This window comes from Fukomys damarensis, unplaced genomic scaffold, assembly GCF_012274545.1.
Source record: "Fukomys damarensis isolate Sample0158 unplaced genomic scaffold, DMR_v1.0_HiC HiC_scaffold_24, whole genome shotgun sequence".
In the NCBI taxonomy this organism is placed as follows: domain Eukaryota; kingdom Metazoa; phylum Chordata; class Mammalia; order Rodentia; family Bathyergidae; genus Fukomys; species Fukomys damarensis.
Genome location: NW_022900936.1, coordinates 37780114 through 37801622, shown reverse-complemented (window position 1 = coordinate 37801622; position 21509 = coordinate 37780114). Strand labels below are relative to the sequence as shown.

Below are 21509 nucleotides of genomic sequence, written 5' to 3'. Positions count from 1 at the left end.
TTCACACCCATCACTCCATTATTTGACTTAGTTCTCCATTTACTTCCTCTATATTTTTAAATTAATTTTATTGGTATATTCAAGCTGTACAAGGCAATGACATTCATAAATGGAAATTTGCACTTCTACATAATTCATCTAGGTTCTTATTTTTTCCCCATTCCCCTGCTCTCCCTCCAAGCCCTCTATCCCTCCCTATCTACAAAGACTTTGTTTCCACTTTTTCATTTTCCCATATTAATTCCATTCCCTTCTTTCCTTTCCCCTACCCCTCCCATTTCCCCTTCCCATTTGCCCCTTTTCTTCCTATTTCCCATTATCTATTATACATTTTAGTCCTTATTTACACTTTAAATTTCACACACAAGAAACTATTCAGTGTTTACATATGTGTCCTATGTATTTTAATTAAGATTATTGCCTCAGTGTGCACTCATTTAGCTATAATGTCTCTAATTTCTCATTTTTTGTGGCTGAGTAGTACTCCATTTTATTTTAAAAATAAAATTTTCTTCATCCAATCTCCAGGTAATGGGCAACTGAGCTGATTCCAAGTTTATGAACATGAATGAACATATATCACTGGGGTGATTCTAAATGGGCATCTGAAATGAAAAGACATTTCTCAGACAAAGAAGTAGAAATAGCAAATAAACGTATGAAAAAGCTTTCAACATCACAGGTCACTTAAGAGATGCAAATGAAAACAATGCTGAGATTCCACCTCACTCCAGAAAGAATGGCTGCTATCATGAAATCTACCAATAACAAATGCTGGTGGGGCTGTGGGGAAAGAGGAGCCCTGCTCCACTCTTGGTGGGAGTGCAGACTGGTGCAGCCACTGTGGGAATCACCATGGAGATACCTCACGGAACTAGGATTGTAAGTTCCATTTGACCCAGCTATTTCCATACTTCCTGTGTATTAAACTAAGGATTAACAGTATATTTTCAAAGTTAATGAATTTTATAACCAACTTTAAGTTCAAAAGTAGTAGCTTTAAAAATTTTATTTGAATAATTTCATTTAATTTTCCTATCTAATATCTGGTGTTTCCTCCTCTCCAAATAAGGCTATGGAACATTTTACTCACTGCACAAAACAAAGTATGAACAACTACTATCATTGAGCATATTGTAAATTATGAGAGCAAAATATCCATCCAGATCTTATGGTCTATTGTTATCTCCAAGCAGCTTTATCAAAACATACAATCAAGAGTGGGGTTTTGCAATGCAGAGACCAGGGGCCGTATCTGCCAAATCTAGTCCTAGATGATTTTGTAAGTAATATAGTATTGAGACACGTACAAAATCATTTTAGATATTTTATAATTTGCATGGCTGCTCTTACTACAGCAGAACTGAATAGTTGCAACAAAACTGTATGACCCATAAAATAATTATTCTCTGATCCTTTATAGAAAAAGATTTGCTTCCTCCACTCTGAAACAGTAACCAATGCATCACCTTTTCTTTCCTTATGCTGACACTTTCAATCATTATCCTTTGTATCTGCCACATAATATGTTGGACCACTAAATGTCAATCATTTTCAATAAAATCTAAAACCCATAAGTAGAATAATATTCTCTTTGCATCAGCTCTCTTCCCAGCAAAATATCAGAGCCTGGCAGATAATAATCACTTGAGTTCTCACAAAGAAAGAGATAGATGTCATGTCAGATCCAAACTATCAAACATGTTGCCTAATACCAAGGTTTATCCAAAGATTTCAAAAATACATGTTATCAAGGGCTTACCCCATGCAGAGAGAAGACTTACATATTGCAGGAATCTCCCAGGCCCTACCTTCCTGCCTCTAACATATGCTCTTCATTCTGGAAGTATAGCATACAAGGTTTACAATAATACTTTGTGAACTATTACCTTATACAGTGAGAGATATTTGATTTAATTTATAAAATATCATTATTTGGTACCTGGAAAGTTGTAGAACTTCTTTGGCATTCTCTGGTGATCACTGCATTACAAATTCATACACTGTTGGTTCATTTCCTTGGTTCATTTACATTACTTGGTTCATTCCTGTCATTAGACAGGGATAATTTTCTAAGGTCAAACTCTATAAATAAATATTATTCCTCAAGGAAAATGTCATTGTTTTGTTTAAACAAACTCCATTGGATAAAATAAGACTGAGTCACTTGCCTTTTTCCTAGGAGGTTGTAGGGGGCTGGAAATGGATAGAAAGATAGAGGAAGGAATTCCTTTTCCCCTTTAAGTATGACTGAATCATGACACCCAGTTGCTTTTAGCGCACCCCTCCCAGGACTTAAAATGAAGAGAGACTAAATGCCAAAGATAAGTAGAATCTTTACAAATTGTTCCATATATTTTTCAACTCTGAGAACCAAAGGATCTGTAAACTAAAACAAAAAGTCATTTCAAAAATGCATTTGACGGCAATTTCATAGGAAGAGAGCATTGCTGCTGGCAAATACACATATAAAAGAAAGCTTCCTTGAAAGAAGAGGAATGGTAAGAGAGAAGCAAGGAGGAAGGGAGTTTTTTGTTTTGTTTTTCATTTGTTTCTTTGTTTTTTCCCCCACCTAAAGAGAAAAAGAGACAGTATAGAGCAGGCGTGAGTAGCAGGATATTTGGTTTCTCCAAGACGTACTAGTAGTGCCGGGAAGGATAGTGGTTTGTATGTATTTCCATTTTATAACACATTAAATGGCCATGAAGAAATTATATATATATATAATTAATATATAATATTAATATATATATATTCTGTTTCAAAAATATATAACATAATTTTAAGTGACTTTGTAAATATTCCATATTTTTTAAAAATAGCAATCTAGAACTCTCTTGCTGAAAATAAATTTAAATTACTGCAAGGCAACTGCGAAAGAATACAAAAGCACTGTTAAAACTACAGTTGGAGACAGGAACACAAATGATAAAACAGAATTACTGATGCAAAAAATAATCTTGAAATGATTTCCACAATTCAGAAAAAGGAACAGCAATGCACTGAGATGAATTATATTAAAACCAGAAATACACAATAGGTGATTGGTCAGAGAAAATATACCAAAACAGATTTTTAAAAACACACTTTTCAAAGTTAAAAAACAAAAGCAATTTGTGACTATAAAAAGATTGTGTGTGCATACTTAAGGACTTTATCCCAAAGGCACTGGTTAGCAATACTTTATTTATGTCAAAGTAAAAATGGAAGATTGTGATTAAAATGTGGAGAATGGTGACAATAAATTAGATCCTCTAGTTGTCTTCCTGCTAGAGACAAATGAATGTGAACAGCTATTTATTCATCAAAGTACCTTCACAAGAGCTAAGCAAATCTGGTGAGAAGAGGCATTGCCTGATTTGAGTATAATAGTAAGGTTCACTGAAAAGTCAAGAGGGAAAGAGTTGTTCATAGCTCTCCTTCCCCCAATCTATGCAGTGCAAGAGGAGAGAAAGAAACGGGGAGAGAGAGAGAGAGAGAGAGAGAGAGAGAGAGAGAGAGAGAGAGAGTGTGTGCTGGGTAGTATCACACAACCCTTCTCCCAGGCCACTACCCACGTTAACCAATGGGCCAAGGTGCGATGGTCACCTCTTCACACCCTACCTGGAGCCCCAAAAAGGGAAGCAAAACATCACCCCCTGGAAATTGGGAAACAAAAGCAAGTACAGAAAATTTGCCTCAAAGCTTACTGCCAGTCCCTGCAATAAGATTACCAAGCAGAAAACAAAAGACTCTAAACCCAGGTCATTGGTCCCTGACAGAATCAGTAGACCCACCCTCATAATAGATAGGGAATACATAGGCTGGTGGAATATATTTGTGCTTTGGCTGCATGGTTAGCAGTCTTGTATATGTCATGGAGTACAACCTTTACTAGGAAGCTCTCTAGATCCTTAGGGCTGTATGATTTAGTTGCTACCCAGTTTAGCTTGAGATTTGGAATCAGAATTCCCACTACCACTCCTCCCCCAACCTCAGGCATTACAGCTACCCTCAGGCCAGTGCTCACAGATAAATCCTCTAGAGATGCCCTGGTATTAGACAGAGACCTACAGCCCAGTAAAGGGACTCGTCTGGCTTGTATCACTACCAGTTCTGATGTGGGCCTGAGGTATGCTGGTACTTGTGGCCGTAACACTCAGATATGACACATTAGTGTTCAAAGTCAAAGGACTGTATTCACCAGTGCCATGCCAACCTGGGAGAGTATAGCATGGAGCAAAATTCATTTACTAAAAGTAGGACAGGTTAATAAACTCAGGACCTAGTCTTGAAACTCACCATCACAGTATACCTAACTCTGGGAGAATCCTACCGGCCTATGGCCACAGTTTACTAAATACAAAAAGATCCTCTGCAACATCCTGGATTTGAGGCAGAGGCAGATGATTCCAATGTTTCAGATTTCTAATCTAGAAAACATCACCTGTGGCTGGTTGCAGTGGTCTTGAGTCATAAATCCATCTCTGCAGGAGGCGTCCCATAGCTGTGTGGACCTTGGACTTATCCCAATGCTATGTTAATATTGGTAGGTTGTGGACTCAGGACGTGGCAGATTAGTGTCCTTCCATCAGGTTGCCTACCCCATTACTTGTCCAGTCAGCATAATAAGGACAGCAAAACTTCTTGGAAAAGGAAAATGGAGATTGTCAGTACTGTAACTAGTGTATTGGTGCTTTTCCCTCCAGAAAGATTCTTCCTAAAGCCAGAGACAGTCTTCAGTGGTTGCCCACTAGCTGGTGACTGGATGAACATCTGGGCCTAACCACTTCCTAGGAAAGGTTGATGTGGACAGAAAACACTCAGTGAGCACTTCCCCAGATAATTCTCAGTACATCAGTAGTAGGCTTGGGACAAACACAAACTCTTCAAACAACCTCTAGTGCTGAAACCCCAACATCACACCAAGAGCAGACCTGGACTTTGGGTACTGTGTAGTGCTAAAACAGTAAAGTGTACAGAGAAAATAAGTAGCTTGCTTAGAATTTATGGAAGTACAAGTATAAAGTTAGAATGAAAAGAATGAAATATGCACTTAACCCAGAAGTTGCCACACATCAAAAAGCATTAAGAAATTTTAGCCTCATCTGAATGGTCAATACCAATAAAAGCCAATTTTCAGATGGACAATTTAAAACAATTCTTTTAAAGAAACTAAAAGAGCTCTAAGACAAAACATAACCACTTCATTACCCTATCAGAAGAACTTAACAGAGAAAAGGAAAAATGATTTACAAAGCAAACAGAAAGGTTTCAGCTGTGCTTTTCAGCTCAAGCATTTAAATAATAAATTTAAACAAAGTTAGAAAACATTATAGATGTCATAAGTAAAGCAGTAGATCAAGTGAAAAGATATCAGTGATCTCAAATTTATTTGAAAATACAGTCACAGTAAAGAGTGAAGAAGGCCTCCAGGAATTTTGGAACAGTATCAGGAGAACAATTATTTTAGTTATTAATGTTTTTCAAAATTGCTGGACAGTCATATAAGTGTGTTCATCAATATGTTATCTATATCAACAAACTTGAAATATTTCATAATTAAAGGATGAAGAAAACACATTAATAAATAAAATTTTAAGAAGTAGAGCATTGTGGTAAGAAATATAGAATGTTCTAGTTTCATCTTTGTAACAAAGCAAATGGATTTCTTCCAAAGAAAAAGTATATTTTATAAATATATATACTTCTTACAAACTTGTAAAACCACAAATATCGATGACAAAAGGAATAGAATAACTAAATTGTGCACTATATTTTTCATTTAAAATATAGAAGGTAGGGCTGGGGATTTAGCTCAGGGGTTCTGCCGCCTCTGCCTTGCAAGCACAAGAACCTGAATTGGATCCCCAGTACCAAAAATAAATAAATAAATAAAATAGAGGAGGCAGATGATCTTTTCATTGTGTTCTTGAAGCATTTATTTTATTGCTAATTATGAAAGGAATTCAATTAATTTGAGTATCAGGAAAATTTAGAGAAAACACATTTATGAAATATTATTAACTATTGTCTAGTGATAAATATTTTGAATAATGTGTGGGCATTACTTCCAATCATTCTACATTTCTCATATATATATAAGATAAATTTCACAAAAGTACACAATTTCAATGCTGTACCTGGTAGAATTATATGTAAGCTACATATAATTTTTCTTATAATAGGATATTTTCACTTAAATAATGAATAATATATTAATATCTCTTCTTTCCTCTTCTCAGCTATCTCACCTAAAAGCTTCTGTTCAAAGTTTAAATATAGTACTTTATCTTTTCAGTCTCATTTTCTGCCACCAACGTGTGCTTGATTCATGCTGATTATTGTGTTTTCCTATGGTACGTAGTTCTGTTCCTATAAGTATTAATGTAATATTAAAATATTAAGAAAAAAAATCGCACGTCTGGGTTATAGTTTATTTGAACACTTATCTATAACTGAACATCTAGATTATTTACCAGTTCCCTATTATTATAAGAAAATATCAATTATTATGTATTTATGTAGCTACAGCCACGATAATTTCTTTAAAATAAATTTTAGTAAGTACTAAATTACTTCACACATATATTGTTTATTTGCATATAATCTTTCATATATATGAGAAAGTCTGAATGACTGGAAGTAATGACTAAATGTTATATGTACATGGCTACTACTAGTAAATAGTTATAATAAAATGCTTACAAAATAGGTAGCATATTGTTCTCTACTGTAGAATTTTACTAATATCTCAATAGAAACTGAAAGAAAGTTGAATGTGTTGTTCATATACATATTTTACTATACATTTTATGTAGCTTTATTTAAAATTAAAAACTCAAAAACTATAGGTTAAAAAATTTCTTTTGAAAAAAATCTTGAAAGTAGACAGTTGGAATGAAAAAATTAACAACTTCCAATTCGATGAAGAAGCAGCAAGCCGTGCTCTACAGTTAAAGGGAAATAAGCAAAATATAGAAAGCAAGATAAAAAGAAAATTAACATGTAAACTGCATCGATGAATAAAAATCAGTTGAACTTTTGCTGAATGCTTATATGTTCCAGCTACTATTAGTTTCTAAGGAACTAGTAGAAAAAGTTGGGCACAGGACCTCTGCTAATGAAATTGAGTCTATCAGTGAAGATAGTGAACAATGAATTTCAAAAGTGATGGTATTACCAGAAAAGAAGTTAAAGATGAACAGAGTACATATCAAGCCATTTCTAAATAGTTTGCAGAAAACTTTGAGCACATTTATAGTATATAGCAGTTCTTTCTCATCACTAATCAGCTGTACCTCAACCAACATACTCAGTACTGAAATACTATAACACTTTTAGCATAAAAAATCCAAAATGATTGCTGTCAACAGTAATATTTGTTATATGAGTCCTTACCAATATAAAAGACACAAGGAATGATTTAGCATTAATCCTGTGGGAAACATGGAGACAAATGAGATGTTATTTATTTCAGAAGACTTTTCAATGAAATTAATTCAACCCAGATTTTAAGATTTCTTATTCTATTCCAAGGATAAAGTTAAAAAGGAAAACAGGGATAAAATGCTTAACAAGAGTTTAATCTAGTGCATCAAAACAGATAAGACAGGATTATATTATAATGTGGTTGGGAGTTAATGCAGAGTTGTATGATAGGAAAGCCAACTAAAACCTTTGTAATTAGATCAAGAAAAAAGTTTCAAGAAGATGACAAACCAAGGCACAGTGTTTAGAATTTAAAAAATACATAGATGGCAAGAACTTTCTAGATAGAAAAATTGTTGATTTTAAATGTAGGATATAATTGAGGCCTCCACATAGTCAATACATTGTAAAGAAATCAGTTTGGCTGAAATATCCCCAATATGAGACTGGAAAAGAATAAGAAAATGGTTTCAAGAAGTTACATTTCAGTTGTGAAAGAAATTTAGACTGTTCAGAAAATAATGAGCAATAATTAAAATATGATAAGCAAGTGATACTGCCCAGGGTGCCATCAACAGCAGGACTGTGCCGGTGGGCCATCATCAGTACACCTCATGAGAGGTACAGCCAGATACAGACAACAGCAGAGAGCAGAAAGACAATGTTCTGAGCTCTGGAACTTGTCGGAGTAGTGAGCAGCAGAGATAGGGCCTCTCTGAGGCTTGTTGAGAATTAAAACCCACTGGTAGAGTGAAGATCACAGTGGTTGGTGAGTGGTCACGATCAGGATCTTCTACTGGAACCCTGAACTTGTAGGGAATGGGTGGTTCAAACTTGCAGCAGAAGTGAGCAGAGTTCAAACCCATAGGAGTTTGGGGAGCTCAATTCCAGCCTCACAGCCAGAAACCAGACTGAATCTCAGTGGATTATGGCTGGCTCACTGAGACTAATTGACTCAGATCTGCACACTGCTGCCCACATTGTCTACTGAGGACAGCAGAGGCACATTGTGAAGGATTTTGTTTATTATTGTTATTATTTTCTTCCCTTTCTTCTTTCTTTTTCTTCCTCCTCCTCTTCTTATTCTTCTTTTATCTTTCTTCTTCTTCTTCTTTTCCCCCTTCTCCTCCTCCTCCTCCTCCTCCTCCTCCAGTTTTCTCCTTTCTTGTTCCCATTTTTTCCACTGTTTCATTTTTCCTGATTGTTCCTATTTCTATAAGAGCATGAATGCAGTTCTAGTTTTCCTGTTGCCATTAGTTTGTTCTGTCTTGTTTTTTTTCTTTATTCTCTTTTTCCTCCTGTCTTCACCAGTGTTCAAAAGTTTACATGATTTTCCTGCATTCTCTCTCCATACTTCTAATCTTTCCTTCTCCTTCTACTTTTCTATATCCCCACCAACTCCATCCAAATCCTCTTGCCAGAGGGTAAATTCACTGTTTTGAAGGGCTTTTTTACTGAAAACATATTTCTGGATGTCCTTGTTTTTGGTATATATCCACAAGTCTTGCTCATGTAGTTAAAGGTGACCAATTAATAGTTTAATAGTTACCCCAATTTGGCATTTTCTCAGCTGTTTGATGCTATTGTTAATTGTATTACTTTGTAATACAATTACAATACTTTGTAATAATTACAATACTTTGTAATACAAAGTAATTGTATTACTTTGGATAAGGTGACATGATTGTTCTAGTCAGTCATTCTTCCTAGTATTCTAAAACCAACATTACCTAAGGGTCATTATAGGCTTAAAACCGAAAGACCAGCTATGCCCAGAAGACACCTCTGAGTAGTCATCCCCTAAGGGTTCTAAATACTAGCAATAAAGATACTTGTAAAAAGCAATATATAAGTATCAACTCAGGAATTAAACCAAAAACATCAACAGAAAGATAAAATCGAAAAGACATCTAAACAAGATTCAAGTCCAACTTCCAGCTCACCAAAGGAAAACCCAAGGAGCAATGAGATGGAACAATTTGATGGTCAACCATCTGAACTCCCTGTTCAGGTAACAAGAGAATTAACAAAAAAAAATGAAAGTCTCTTGGAAAAATGAAATCAGAAATAATTTCTCAAAAAAAGTAGAGTGATAGTGACCAGAATGAAAGATATGCTACCGTGATTCTGGAGTAGATACACATTAAAAAAAATAAAGGAGCTCAGAAACATAATGAAAAAACATGAACATGCAATATAGGAAAGAAATTAAAATCATGAACAACCTACATAAGAAATAAATGGAATCCATTAAACAGATTCAAACAATATCCAAGAGATTAAAAACTCCACAGAAAGTATATGCAGCATAATGAAGTAGTACAAGGACAGAATATCAGATATAGAAGACAGAATTGCAGTTAGTGATACTGAAAAGAGAGATTTCTTAAAAATACCAAGGGACCCTGACAAATCAATCCAGAAGTTGCTAGATAATGCAAAGAAAAACAATGTAAGGTTGATCGAAGTCAATGAAAAAGCAGCAGATAGTGCAAATGATGTAAAAACCCTGTTCACAGAAGTAATGGCACAAAATTTGCAAATGGGGGGGGTGACATACATATTTATGAGGCATACCAGACTCAAACTAGCTGTAATTTTAAAAAAATCTATACCTAAGCTTATAATGGGCAAGATTCCAGAAATTCAACAGAACAAAATGTGAAAGGTACTTAGAGAAAACAAGTCACATATAAAGGAAATCTCATCAGAATCACAGCAGACTTCTCAATACAAACCCTCAAGTCAAGATGATCCTGGAGTGAAGTATCTCAAGCCCCCCCCATAAACAAAAAAAACAAAACTCCGACCCAGATTTATGTATTTTGAAAAACTATCTTTCTTTCAAAATCAACAGGAAAATGAGACACTTTCAGGACAAAGAATATCTGAGGAACTTCATGAATACCACATCAGCATTCCAAACAATTCTAAAATACCCTAGAAAAAGAGAGTGAGGACTACAACTTTATGAAATCCAATAAAACAAAGCCATTAGGGAACGCATTAATTAAATTGAAAGGGGAAAAATAAAAGAGCCACAACAGGAAAATATCATGAAAATGATAAGTCAATATATAGCAGTTATAACCACCAGTGTTCATGGTCTCAATTCACCATCGAAAAGAAACAGATAGATTGGCAGAATGGATCAAGAAGCAAGATCCAGCAATATACTGCACATAACAAACACAGTTAATTCAAAAATAAACTCATAGACTGAAAGTCAAAGGATAGAAAATGACATTCCAGGCAATAAGAATCTGGAAAAAAGCAGGGATAGTTATCATATTTGTAGACAGAGTGGATTTCAAACCAAAACTAATTAAGAGAGACCGAGGTCACTCCATCCTTGTAAAGAGACCAATTCAAGAGGAAGAAATGACAATCATAAATATATATGCACCAAATACTAGTGCATCCAACTATATAAAACAAATATTTACAGAAATGAAAAATCAAATAAGCAATAATACAATAGTGGTAGGTGACTTTAATGGCCACACTGTTACAAATAAACAGATCAATTAGACAAAAAATAAGCAACAAAATACTAGAACTCAATCAAATTCTTGAACACATGAATTTAACAGATGTTTACGAGTTTTCCACCCCACAAAATCAGAATATACATTTTTTCAGGAGCACATAATTTGTACTCCAAAATAGACCACATGCTAGTTCATAGAACATACGTAAGTAAATGAAAAGTAATTGAAATTATCCACTGTATATTATTAGACCACAGCACAATGAAATTGGAGATCAGTAGCAAAAGCAAATATAAGAACTTCATAAACAGAGGTAAATTAAATAACACACTCCTGAACAACAAATGGGTGTCAGAAGGAAGTTAAGAAGAAATTAGACAGTTTCTACAATTAAATGATAATGCCAATACAACACATTAGAATTTATGGGACTGAAGCAGTCCTATGAGGGAAATTCATAGCAGTGAATCCCTATTTTATTTTTTTCTCATTGAGTTTCTTGGTACATTTTAGGTATACAGTACAGTTACATGTGTCATTGGGATCCTGTACCTTTATATGACAGGTCTTGATTCTCATTTTTTCCCCTTATACCTGCCCTCCCTTAACCCCCTCCTCCCTTTCCTATTTACAAATACTTTATTTTCATTTTCTCATTTTTTTCTTTTCCCTTATTACCTTTCCCCTACACTTCCCACTTCCCCTGCACCTTTAGCCCATTTTTTCTATTTCACATTGTCAATTATATCATTAAGATCTTTTGTGCCGCTATTTGTAGACGATATAATACTCTGTCTACATTGAAGACCCAAAAACTTCCACCAAAAGACTTCTACACTTTTAGCAGAGTAGCTAAAGGTCAACACTAAAGCATCAATAGCTTTCTTATACACAAATAGCAGACTCACAGAGAGTAATTAGGGAACCAATTCCTTTCATAATAGCATCCAAAAAAATAAAGTATCTAGGAATAAATCTAATGAAAGAAGCAAAAGACCGCTACACTGATTGAAGAGGATATAAGAAAATGAAAAGATATCCCCTGCCCCTTGGTAGGAAGAATCAACATAGTGAAAATGACCATACTACCAAAACTGCTATACAGATTCAGTGAATGTATATTTTAGAAAAACAGAGCAATCTCAAATAAACTCACACTGAACTTCAAGCTTCTAGAAGAAGAAGAGCAGGACAACCCAAAGCTCATACAAGGGAAGAAATTATAAAGATGACAGCAGAAATCAATATAATGCACACTAAGAGAATGATCAAAAAAAATGAATCAAAGTTTTGATTCTTTGAAAGAATAAATAAAATTTACAAACCCACAGCTAACCTTAGCAAAAAAAGGAAAAAAAAGCTCAAAACCATGCAGTTAGGATGGAAACAGGTGAAATTATAACAGAGTCGGCAGAAATCCAGAGAATCATCAATGCCTATTTTGAGAACATGTACTCCAATAAAATGAAAAAGACAGAAGAAATGGACATATGAATTACTGGATACATATGAATTACTGAAGTTAAGCTAAGAAGATATAAAAATTCTACACAACCCAGTATCAATCAATGAATCTGAAAATATAATTAAAACCTTACTAACAAAGAAAACCCCATGGCCTGATGGCTTCACAGATGAATTCTATGAGAAATTTAGAGAAGAGTTAATGCCACTGTATCTCAAACTCTTTAATGACATTGAAAGAGAAGCAGCACTCCCAAATTGATTCCTGGAAGCAAGCCTTGATTCCAAAAGTAGAGAAAGATCCAAGAAAAAAGAGAACTACAGACCAATTTCCTAAATGAACAAAGATGCAAAAATTCTAAATAAGATACTGGCAGATGGAATTCAGATGATCATCAAGATTATATACCCTGACCAAGTGGGATTCATCCCAGTGATACAAGGATGATTCAACATATGTAAATCAATAAATATAATGCACTGCATTTACAAAGTCAAGGGAAAAACCATATGATTATCTCAATAGATGCAGAAAAAGTGTTCAATTAAATTCACCACTGATTAATGATAACAACTCTACAGAAAATTGGAATTGATGTCTTTAACTTAATTTGGTAAAGGACATTAATCCTAGGATAGGAGACAATTAAAGACAATTAGACAAGAGAAATAAATAAAAGGAATAAAGGTAGGACATGAAGAATTTAAATTGTCATTATTTCTGGATGACATGGTCTTCTACATAGAAAACCCCAAGAGCTCTACCAACAGACTTCCAGATTTAATAACCAAATTCAGTAGAGTAGCAGGATACAAGATCAACACTCAAAAATCAATAACCTCCCTGTACATGAATAACAGATTCACTGAGAGAGGAATTGGGGAAAAAACTCCTTTTTCACAATAGCATCCAAAAAATAAAAAAAGAAATACCTAGGAACCAATCTAATAAAGGAAGTAAAAGACCTCTACTCTGAAAACTACAGCATTCTGAAAAATTAGATGGAGGAAGATGTCATAAAATGGAAAGATATACCCTGTTCTTGGGCTGGAAGAACCAATATAGTTAAAAGGGTCATACTTCCAAAAGTGCTATATAGATTCAATACAATCCCAATTGAAATTCCAACAGCATATTTCACAGAATTGGAGAAAACAACACAAAAATTCATTTGAAATCAGAAGTGACCTAGATAGCAAAAGCAATTCTAGGCAACAAAGGCAAGGTATATCACAATTTCCAACTTTAAACTATATTACAAAGCTAATGTGAAAAAACAGCATGATACTAGCAAAGAAACAAATTTGTTTATCAGTGGAATAGTTTAGAAGTTGCAGAAACAACACCAGACATAATAAGCACTTCATTTTTGGTGAAGGAGCCAAGCACCCTCACTGAAGAAAAGATAGTCTTTTTAATAAATGGTGCTGGAAAAAATGGGTTTCAACTTGCCAAAGACTAAAACTAGTCATATATTTCTCACCATATGGAAATGAATTAAATGTCTAAATATTAAAACAAAAACACTAAACCTGCTGGAAGATAGGTTAGGTAGAACTCTTGAAGACATTGGCATAAAAAAGACTTTATGAACAAAATCTGAATTGCATGTGAACTAACACAAAGAATTAACAACTGAAACCTTATCTTATTGAAAATCTTTTTCACAACAAATGAAACCACCAACAAAGTGAAGAGATAACATAAAATGTGCAACAACAAAAAATACCAGTTGGACCTCAAAGGACTATTATCTAGAATAAAGAACAACAACAAAAAAAAGACATCCCAAATTTAAAGACCCAATGCAAAAATGGGCATATGAGATGAACACACACTTCTCAGACAAAGAAACAGAAGCAGTGAATAAACATATGAATGTTCAACATCACTGGTCATTGGAGAGGTGCAAATGAAAGCAATGCTGTGGTTCCATCTCACTCCAGAAAGAGTGGCTGCTATTATGAAAGCAACCAATATTGAATTCTGGCAGGGCTGTGCAGGAAAAAGAAACCATCACCACAGTTGGTGGGAGTGCAAAGTGGGGCAACAACTGCGGAAATCAGTGAGCAGATTCTTCAAAAAACTAGGACTAGAGGTTCCATTGACCCAGCTATTCCCCTTCTTGGTGTCTGCTCAAAAGAATTAAAAGAATCATAGCACAGTGATATATGCGCACCCATGTTTATAGCAGCACAGTTTGTAATAGCTAAAATTTGGAAACAGCACATTTGTTCATCAGCTGGAGACAGGATAAAGAAAATGCTATTTTTTAAATAAAATAGAGTACTACTCAAACATAAAGAATGAAAAATTAGAGACATTTATAACTAAATGGATGCACATTGATGAGATACTCAAGTAAAATAATAGGACACATGTGTAAATACTGAAGTTTCTCTGGTGTGAGAAGCTGAAAATGTAAATAAGGATCAAAATGTATAATATATAATGTGAAATAGGAAGAAAAGATCCAAAGGGGAAGGGGAAGGGGAACTGGTAAAGGGTAGGGGAAAGAAGGGAATAGAAGTAACATGAGAAAATGTAAAAATCGAAACAAAGTCTTTGTAAACAGAGAGGGTTGGAGGGATTGTAGGGAGGAAAGGGAATGGGGAAAAATAAGAATCAAGATAATATTATGTAAAGGTTAAAATCTCCAATGATTAATGTTATCATATTGTATACCTAAAATGTACCAATAATATTAATTTTTTAAAAAGTTTCCAGAAGTCTTGACTTCCTATTGGCTTTATATATTGGTAGGAGTGTAGACTAATACAATTGCTGTGGAAATCAGTGTGAATATTCCCCAAAAAGCTAAAACTAGAGGTTACATTTGACCCAGTTTTCTTTCTTTGTCGTATCTTCCCAAAAGAATAAAAAGCATCACACTACAGCAATATATCCACACCCATGTTTATAGCAGAACAATATGCAATAGCTAAAAAAAAAAAAATTGAATGGTATTATCACGTTTATATCTCAGAAATGCATTTTTCAAGGTTAAAGTGTGCACATGCATGTTTTGCCATAATACAGATGAAAAATGGTGTGATAGGTAGCTAATGTGTCAATTTGAGTAAGAAATGCTCAGGTGATTGTTTTAGCATAGTGCTGGTATGATTAAATAATGGAATAATTGAAAAGGAAACGCCCACCCTGAGTGTGTGTCACCAGCCAATAGACTCTCCAGCAGACTCCCCAGCATTTCATTACAGACCTTTTGCTTTGCTAATACAGACTCACGCAGGACTCTTTACTGAGCACCAGTCTTTTGACTTTCAACTGTATCCTCCCGATCTTCAGAGCACAGATGGCCCTTTTGCATTCCTCCATAGCTGACTTTATAACTAGTCATTGTAAGCTACCTTATAAACTCATAAATATGATATATATATTTATATCATTATATCTTATATCAATACACATTTATATATCTCATATTAAATACAAGATATATATCCTTCATTAATATATTTATGTCATATATATAGCTAGATTATATATTAAATCCATTCCTCTAGTGAACACTGACTGCGATCACAACTAGGAGAATGACAATGGAGGAGAAAAAAGTTTGTAAGCCATCAACAATAAAGCCATATAATTCATGAGCATGAAGAGCATAAATTTTTAAAAGCCACACAAGATATCATCGTGGATGGCAATACAAGGACTCTAGAAATAAAATATTTAAATTCTAAAGCTAATAATGATGAATTATAGGTTGGCCATATTGAGTTTGAGATGCCCATATCATGTTCCAATTAGAAATGTTCAGTTTGCATGCTGGTAATCAGAAAATATTTACGGTAGGAAATCAGGACTGCGAGTCATTAGTGAATGTGAAAGTGCTGTTATGGTTTATATCTAGATAACCCTCCAAAGTCTCATGTACTCATAGGTAGGGCTTTTGTGAGGTTGCTGGATCATGGGTGTGTGATTCTGGATTAGAGTATGTGGTACTGGAATAACTATGTGGTAGCCAAATTTCTTTAGCATAATTCTACATGTAGATAATTGAAGCCCCACCCTAAGCATGATTGGTACCAATCAATAGGCTTGTAGCCTGGATGGAACATAAAAGAACAGTAAGAAGTTGAGCTTTACTATTTTCTCCTTGCTGCTTGCTGCTTCACTGCCTCCTGCTCACTGGTATGGACTGTTTCTCCCTTGCCATGGCACACTACCTTGAAATCAGTTGAGTATGGACTGAAAGATCCACAAACTATAAGGTGAAATAAATCCTCTTTTTACAGGTGGCTTTTCAGTATTTTATACTAACAATGAGAAAAGTAACTTAAGAGCTATTTTTCGATCTTGATAATGCAGATGATCACTTCAGATGAACAGGTAAGGAAACTACCATCTCTTCCTGCTACCAGTACAGCCAGCACAGAAGCATTTCTTACACAACTTTTTTAATAATCCATTTGGCTGTACAGATGGAAGTGATGATCAGGCAACTTCAGAGCCCATCATTGTTATGTTGGCACAATTAGCATGAAGTAGGATTATTTGTATTAGATATTCTCTCTTTGATTTTTCAACTAAGGTTGAATAAATTATTAGATCTCAGAGTGTACAGTATTGACATAGAAGATTTTTTCTAAGAAGACATAGATGCAAATATTTTTGTATATATTTTCTCACCTATTATGTATGAGCTGAATTTTATTTTGAAACAGGAAAAAATTAGAGTAAATTGGGTTAAGAATATTGTCATTATCATATGTTATGGAGAAGGAGAACGTGCACTAGATTCCGTGCAAGGCCAGATGAATAAGGAATTTGTCTACTATAAATTTATATGACAATAATTATAGAATGGCTAGTATAAGACAGGTGTTCAGTTAAAAACCATAAAATTCAAATTTTAGCTTTAGGAGATCAATCTATTATATAACTAGTGAATGAAATTAAAAATAATAGTTCTTCTTAAGTAGGTGCTTCATCAGCCAAAATACAGAGACACAGATATTACTAAGAATATTAGAAAGCTTGATAGGAAATCAAACATTAGTCTCACAGAACTAAGAGGTCTGCTTTCAAAGACACAGAAAGTTAATTTAATCCAAATTTCTCATTTTTGAAACTGAGTTTGGAAAAATTTGAGCAGCATACTTGGTCCCTTTGCTCCTTTTATTGTGTTGGCATTCCCCACAGGCTTTGTTTTGGGATGTGATGACTGCTTTTTATGTGGTTTTCTGGGAAGTGGCTGGTAATCTTTACTACATATGAACTCCAGCCAGGAGACCCCTGGAGGCAATCTGTGGTAGCTAAGAACCTCTGACACTACACAACCTGAGAGGGGAGACGGGGCACAGTCTTTGGAAGGAAGGGGTAAGGGAGATGGGGAAAGGGAGGAAGAAGTTAGAGAAGAGGTGGCAGAGGAAATGGAAGAGGAGGAGGAGGAAGAGGAGGAGGAAGATGAAGAAAGACCTGGGAGCTGGGATTCTGAATGAAAATTACTGTTATTTTTAACATATAGCAGCCAGTCAATAGCTTGGGGCTTTTGACTTACAACTTTGTTTTCAGGGGATGCTGCCAACCATCTTTTTTTCACTCCAAGCCCTTGAATGATATCAGATTCAGAAGTAGGGAAAAACTGTGATATCTTCTCCATTTCTTCAAGGTTGTCATTAAGGGGATCTTCAGGCTGGTTTCCTTTCATAGGTAGGATTGGGAGAAAGGGTGAGAAAGAAGTCTCTGGTAGAGAAAGGATAAGAAGTAATTTCACCTTGATTTTCCCCTCAAAATTGGCCTCGGGTGTTGGTATGACAAATAGTGTTCCACAGCGAGGATCTTTCTTTCCTATGAGGTGGTTACATGGAGATTTTATGAAAGAAGTACAAGATAAACAAACTGTGTAAGTTGATAAAAGGCGAGGACCAGGACGAGGATTTGGCTTTCCCCTCATCCTTCGAAAGAGAATCTGTCTAGAGAGATCCCTTTGGATTCTGGTCTTGGAGAGAGAATTGACGATTTTGTTTACAACATGATCAGGTACAGTTCCACCTTTAACAATGCAGGGATGACTATAATCTAGAGTCCATGGAATTTCTTTACCTGATTCTGTCCTTGCACTAAAATCAAAGCTGCTTTTATTCTGGAGTCCAGACCCCCATGTTGAAGCAGCTGTACTCTTGATGCAGTGTTTGGTGCTTGACAATGACTGGCATGGGGCATTTGATTCGGGGTGGGATGGTGGTAGTTCTGTGGCTGTGTGTTTGTCATTCTGTGAAGTGGTATTCTGAAACTTGGAGTGACAGATGGGTGAGCTGAGGGTCTGGAAGTTATGATCAAGTGTAAGTAATGTCTGAGATTTTGGGTGGAACACTGATAAACTCTCAGACCTGTGGACAGAGTGCAATAAAGGTGATTTCTGTAATTTCTTGTGGGATGATGGTAAACTCAGAACACTGGGATTATAGGTCAATATAGTCTTTTTTTGAGGTCTGAAATCCTGCAGTGGTGAACTTAGAGCCATCTGGCTGAACTCCAAGGAATGTGATGTCTGAAGAAAGTTGCTTGTTTGAGGTTTAGTACTGAGTGATGGTGAGCTCAAATATCTTTCATTGTGTACCAATATAGATGTCCAAAGACAATCCAATGAAGATGTTTTCTGAAATTTGGATTGAAGTAATGTTGATTTATTAGCTTTCTGTTTGGGTCTCAAAGAAGAAGCCCACATGATATTTAGCAGAGGTGTTTCTTGATGTTGGAGATAAGACAATGATGAACTTGAAATTTCTTGGTTAGACTTTAGTAAAGGTGATGTCTAGTGAAGGTCTAGGCTTGAAGATGTAGTCTGAGTTTTGGGGAGGGGTAACTGTGATCTTAAGGATGTTTCATTTGGTTTCAATGATGATGATGATGTCTTGTTAAGGTCAGATGAAAATGTTGTCTGAGGTTTAGGGTGTGATATATATGAGTTCAAGTCTTTCCAAATGGGATATGACGATGAACTTCTCCTGTGATCCATTGAAGGAGTAACTGGGCATTTGGAGTGGGATATTTGTAAATTTGTATCGTTATTATTGAGGTCCTGTGAAATTTTTACTTGAGACTTAGGAGAAGGTAATATTGAATAGCTCTGGACTGTCTGATACAGCTTAATGGATGTACTTCGAGGTTATTGCTATAGGACTGTACTTTGGCCACAGGTTGTTTACTGGGTTGATGTGTTATTGAATTGGTTGTGGCCAGGTGGTAAGAGTGGTTTAATGGTACAAAGTGTTGATCATAATATTCAAATGGCACCATGTTGTTCTGATTGTTATAGAGGTCTTTCTTAAAGCAGTTGGCTTATGGAGATGTTTTAGTAACTGTTAGAGACTAGATTCCATGCACAATAGAAATGTAAAGAAATACTATTTAGTAGTTTCAAATTTTATCATGTAACTTCACTGGTAATTTCCCAAAGTTATAGAGTGACTCCAGATTGAGGTAGAGATGAGATTAGGGTGGGAGAAATAACCATTTGAAATTGTCTTGTCTTCTTTTTAATTTCCAAGAGTTTTTTTCTTCCTCCTGAGGAAATAATGCCTGTAACAAAATAGTAAAGACATTGAAGAAGTCATGATTAGGTTATTAATTTTCTTAAATTACATGTCTTCATGACTAGATAGAACAGAGGCTTTATAACAAATTCACTATGTGAATCCCACCCACTTAGCTTGTCTTTTGAATTAGTCTCTCTTAATCTCACTTGCCCATCTGTAAATAGATAAATATAATAATTCGTTGAACTAAAGACTAAAAACAATCTAAAATAAGTGTCCATACATAACAAAATATATGATCACTGCTTTTCTTTTAATTTTTGAAGTCATTTAAAAAAATCTGTGATAAGTTTCTCATATGAAACAAGTGAATTTTGCAGAAAGGTGAAATAGAAGTTCAAAAATGTTAGCTCTCAATGTAAGTACAGTTACCTACCATTATCACCTTTACCTTACTTTCAGTTACATATGTGTACGTATATTTCAAAGACAATTGCTTAATTTCAGTCTTCTATTTGTCACCATTGTAACTTTATTTATTTTATTTATTTATTTATTTATTTATGTTTGTCCCAAGGATTGAACTCAAGTCCTTGAACTTGTGAAGCAGGCAGTGGAACCACTAAGCTAAACCTTAGTGTTTGTAACTTTTAAACCCTTGACTACACCCTTTTAAAATTATCATCCTACTGATGACCATTATGTCTTTTTTTCTCTGATCTTTCCAAGCATTCACAAAATTTTTTTTTGCTTTCACTCCAATATAAATCTGAGTTACATCATAAATTTTCTTTCAGTTTCCTTAATTAAAAATTATGTTATGGTAGCTATGTTTAGGATTTGAGAATAACCTATAGAAGTTTCATAAAAGATAATAGTTTGTAGATGACCAAAAATGATACCACCATTTATTAATCAAGGAATATAGATACACTGATTTCTAAAGGGGACCTCTAATGCAAAATGACACATATTTTATTTTTCATAGTCAAGATTGCCTTTTCGTATTTTAAAACCAAAACATGTGATATGATTTATTTTAAAAGCTGCAAGTAATGTCAAAAGATCCTGGGATTGGTCAGTTAATTCCTTGGCTTTGAATGTTAAGAATGAAAACTGTCACAATATGATTTCATGATTCTTCCATGCTTCCTATGACTTATTAAAATATTGTCTTTTAAAATGTTTATTATCTGACTTCATTTTCATATTTCTCACTATTTTTGTTATTTTAATTTAACTTATTTAATTTTGATTTTTTTCCTCATTGAGTTTATTGGTACATTTTAGGTACACAGTACAGTTACATTCATCATTGGGATCTTGTACCTTACATATATTTGCAAATATTTATGGAGTATATGACAATAACTTGCACATGCATGCAATATGTAAAGATTAAATCAGAAAAATATGAATTTTCAATTCTTCAAGTATTGTCTATGTACAGAGAGCATGCAAACTCTTCTGTATTGAAATTCATATAATACATTGTTGTAGAGTACTGTTATACTACTTGATACATAGCATGAAATATAATTTCTATTTAACCTCTCCCAATCCTTCTGCCCTCAGTTCTTACCAACTCAATTTTTTAAAAATAAAATATTATTTATTTCCCGACCTCAAGCCACTTCT

The 21509-nt window shown here is 34.6% G+C and overlaps 1 protein-coding gene across 1 annotated transcript; it reads right to left on the bottom strand.

Moving 5' to 3' along the window:
- Nucleotides 1-2004: 2004 nt before the first annotated feature.
- Csnka2ip (casein kinase 2 subunit alpha' interacting protein) lies at nucleotides 2005-19909 on the bottom strand. Its single transcript, XM_010602909.2, has 3 exons — nucleotides 17891-19909; nucleotides 4427-4625; nucleotides 2005-2048 (listed from the first exon to the last, which is right to left on the bottom strand). The coding sequence occupies exons 1-2, from the start codon at nucleotides 19058-19060 to the stop codon at nucleotides 4557-4559; spliced, it is 1239 nt and encodes a 412-aa protein (XP_010601211.2). The 5' UTR covers nucleotides 19061-19909; the 3' UTR covers nucleotides 2005-2048; nucleotides 4427-4556.
- Nucleotides 19910-21509: the final 1600 nt, after the last annotated feature.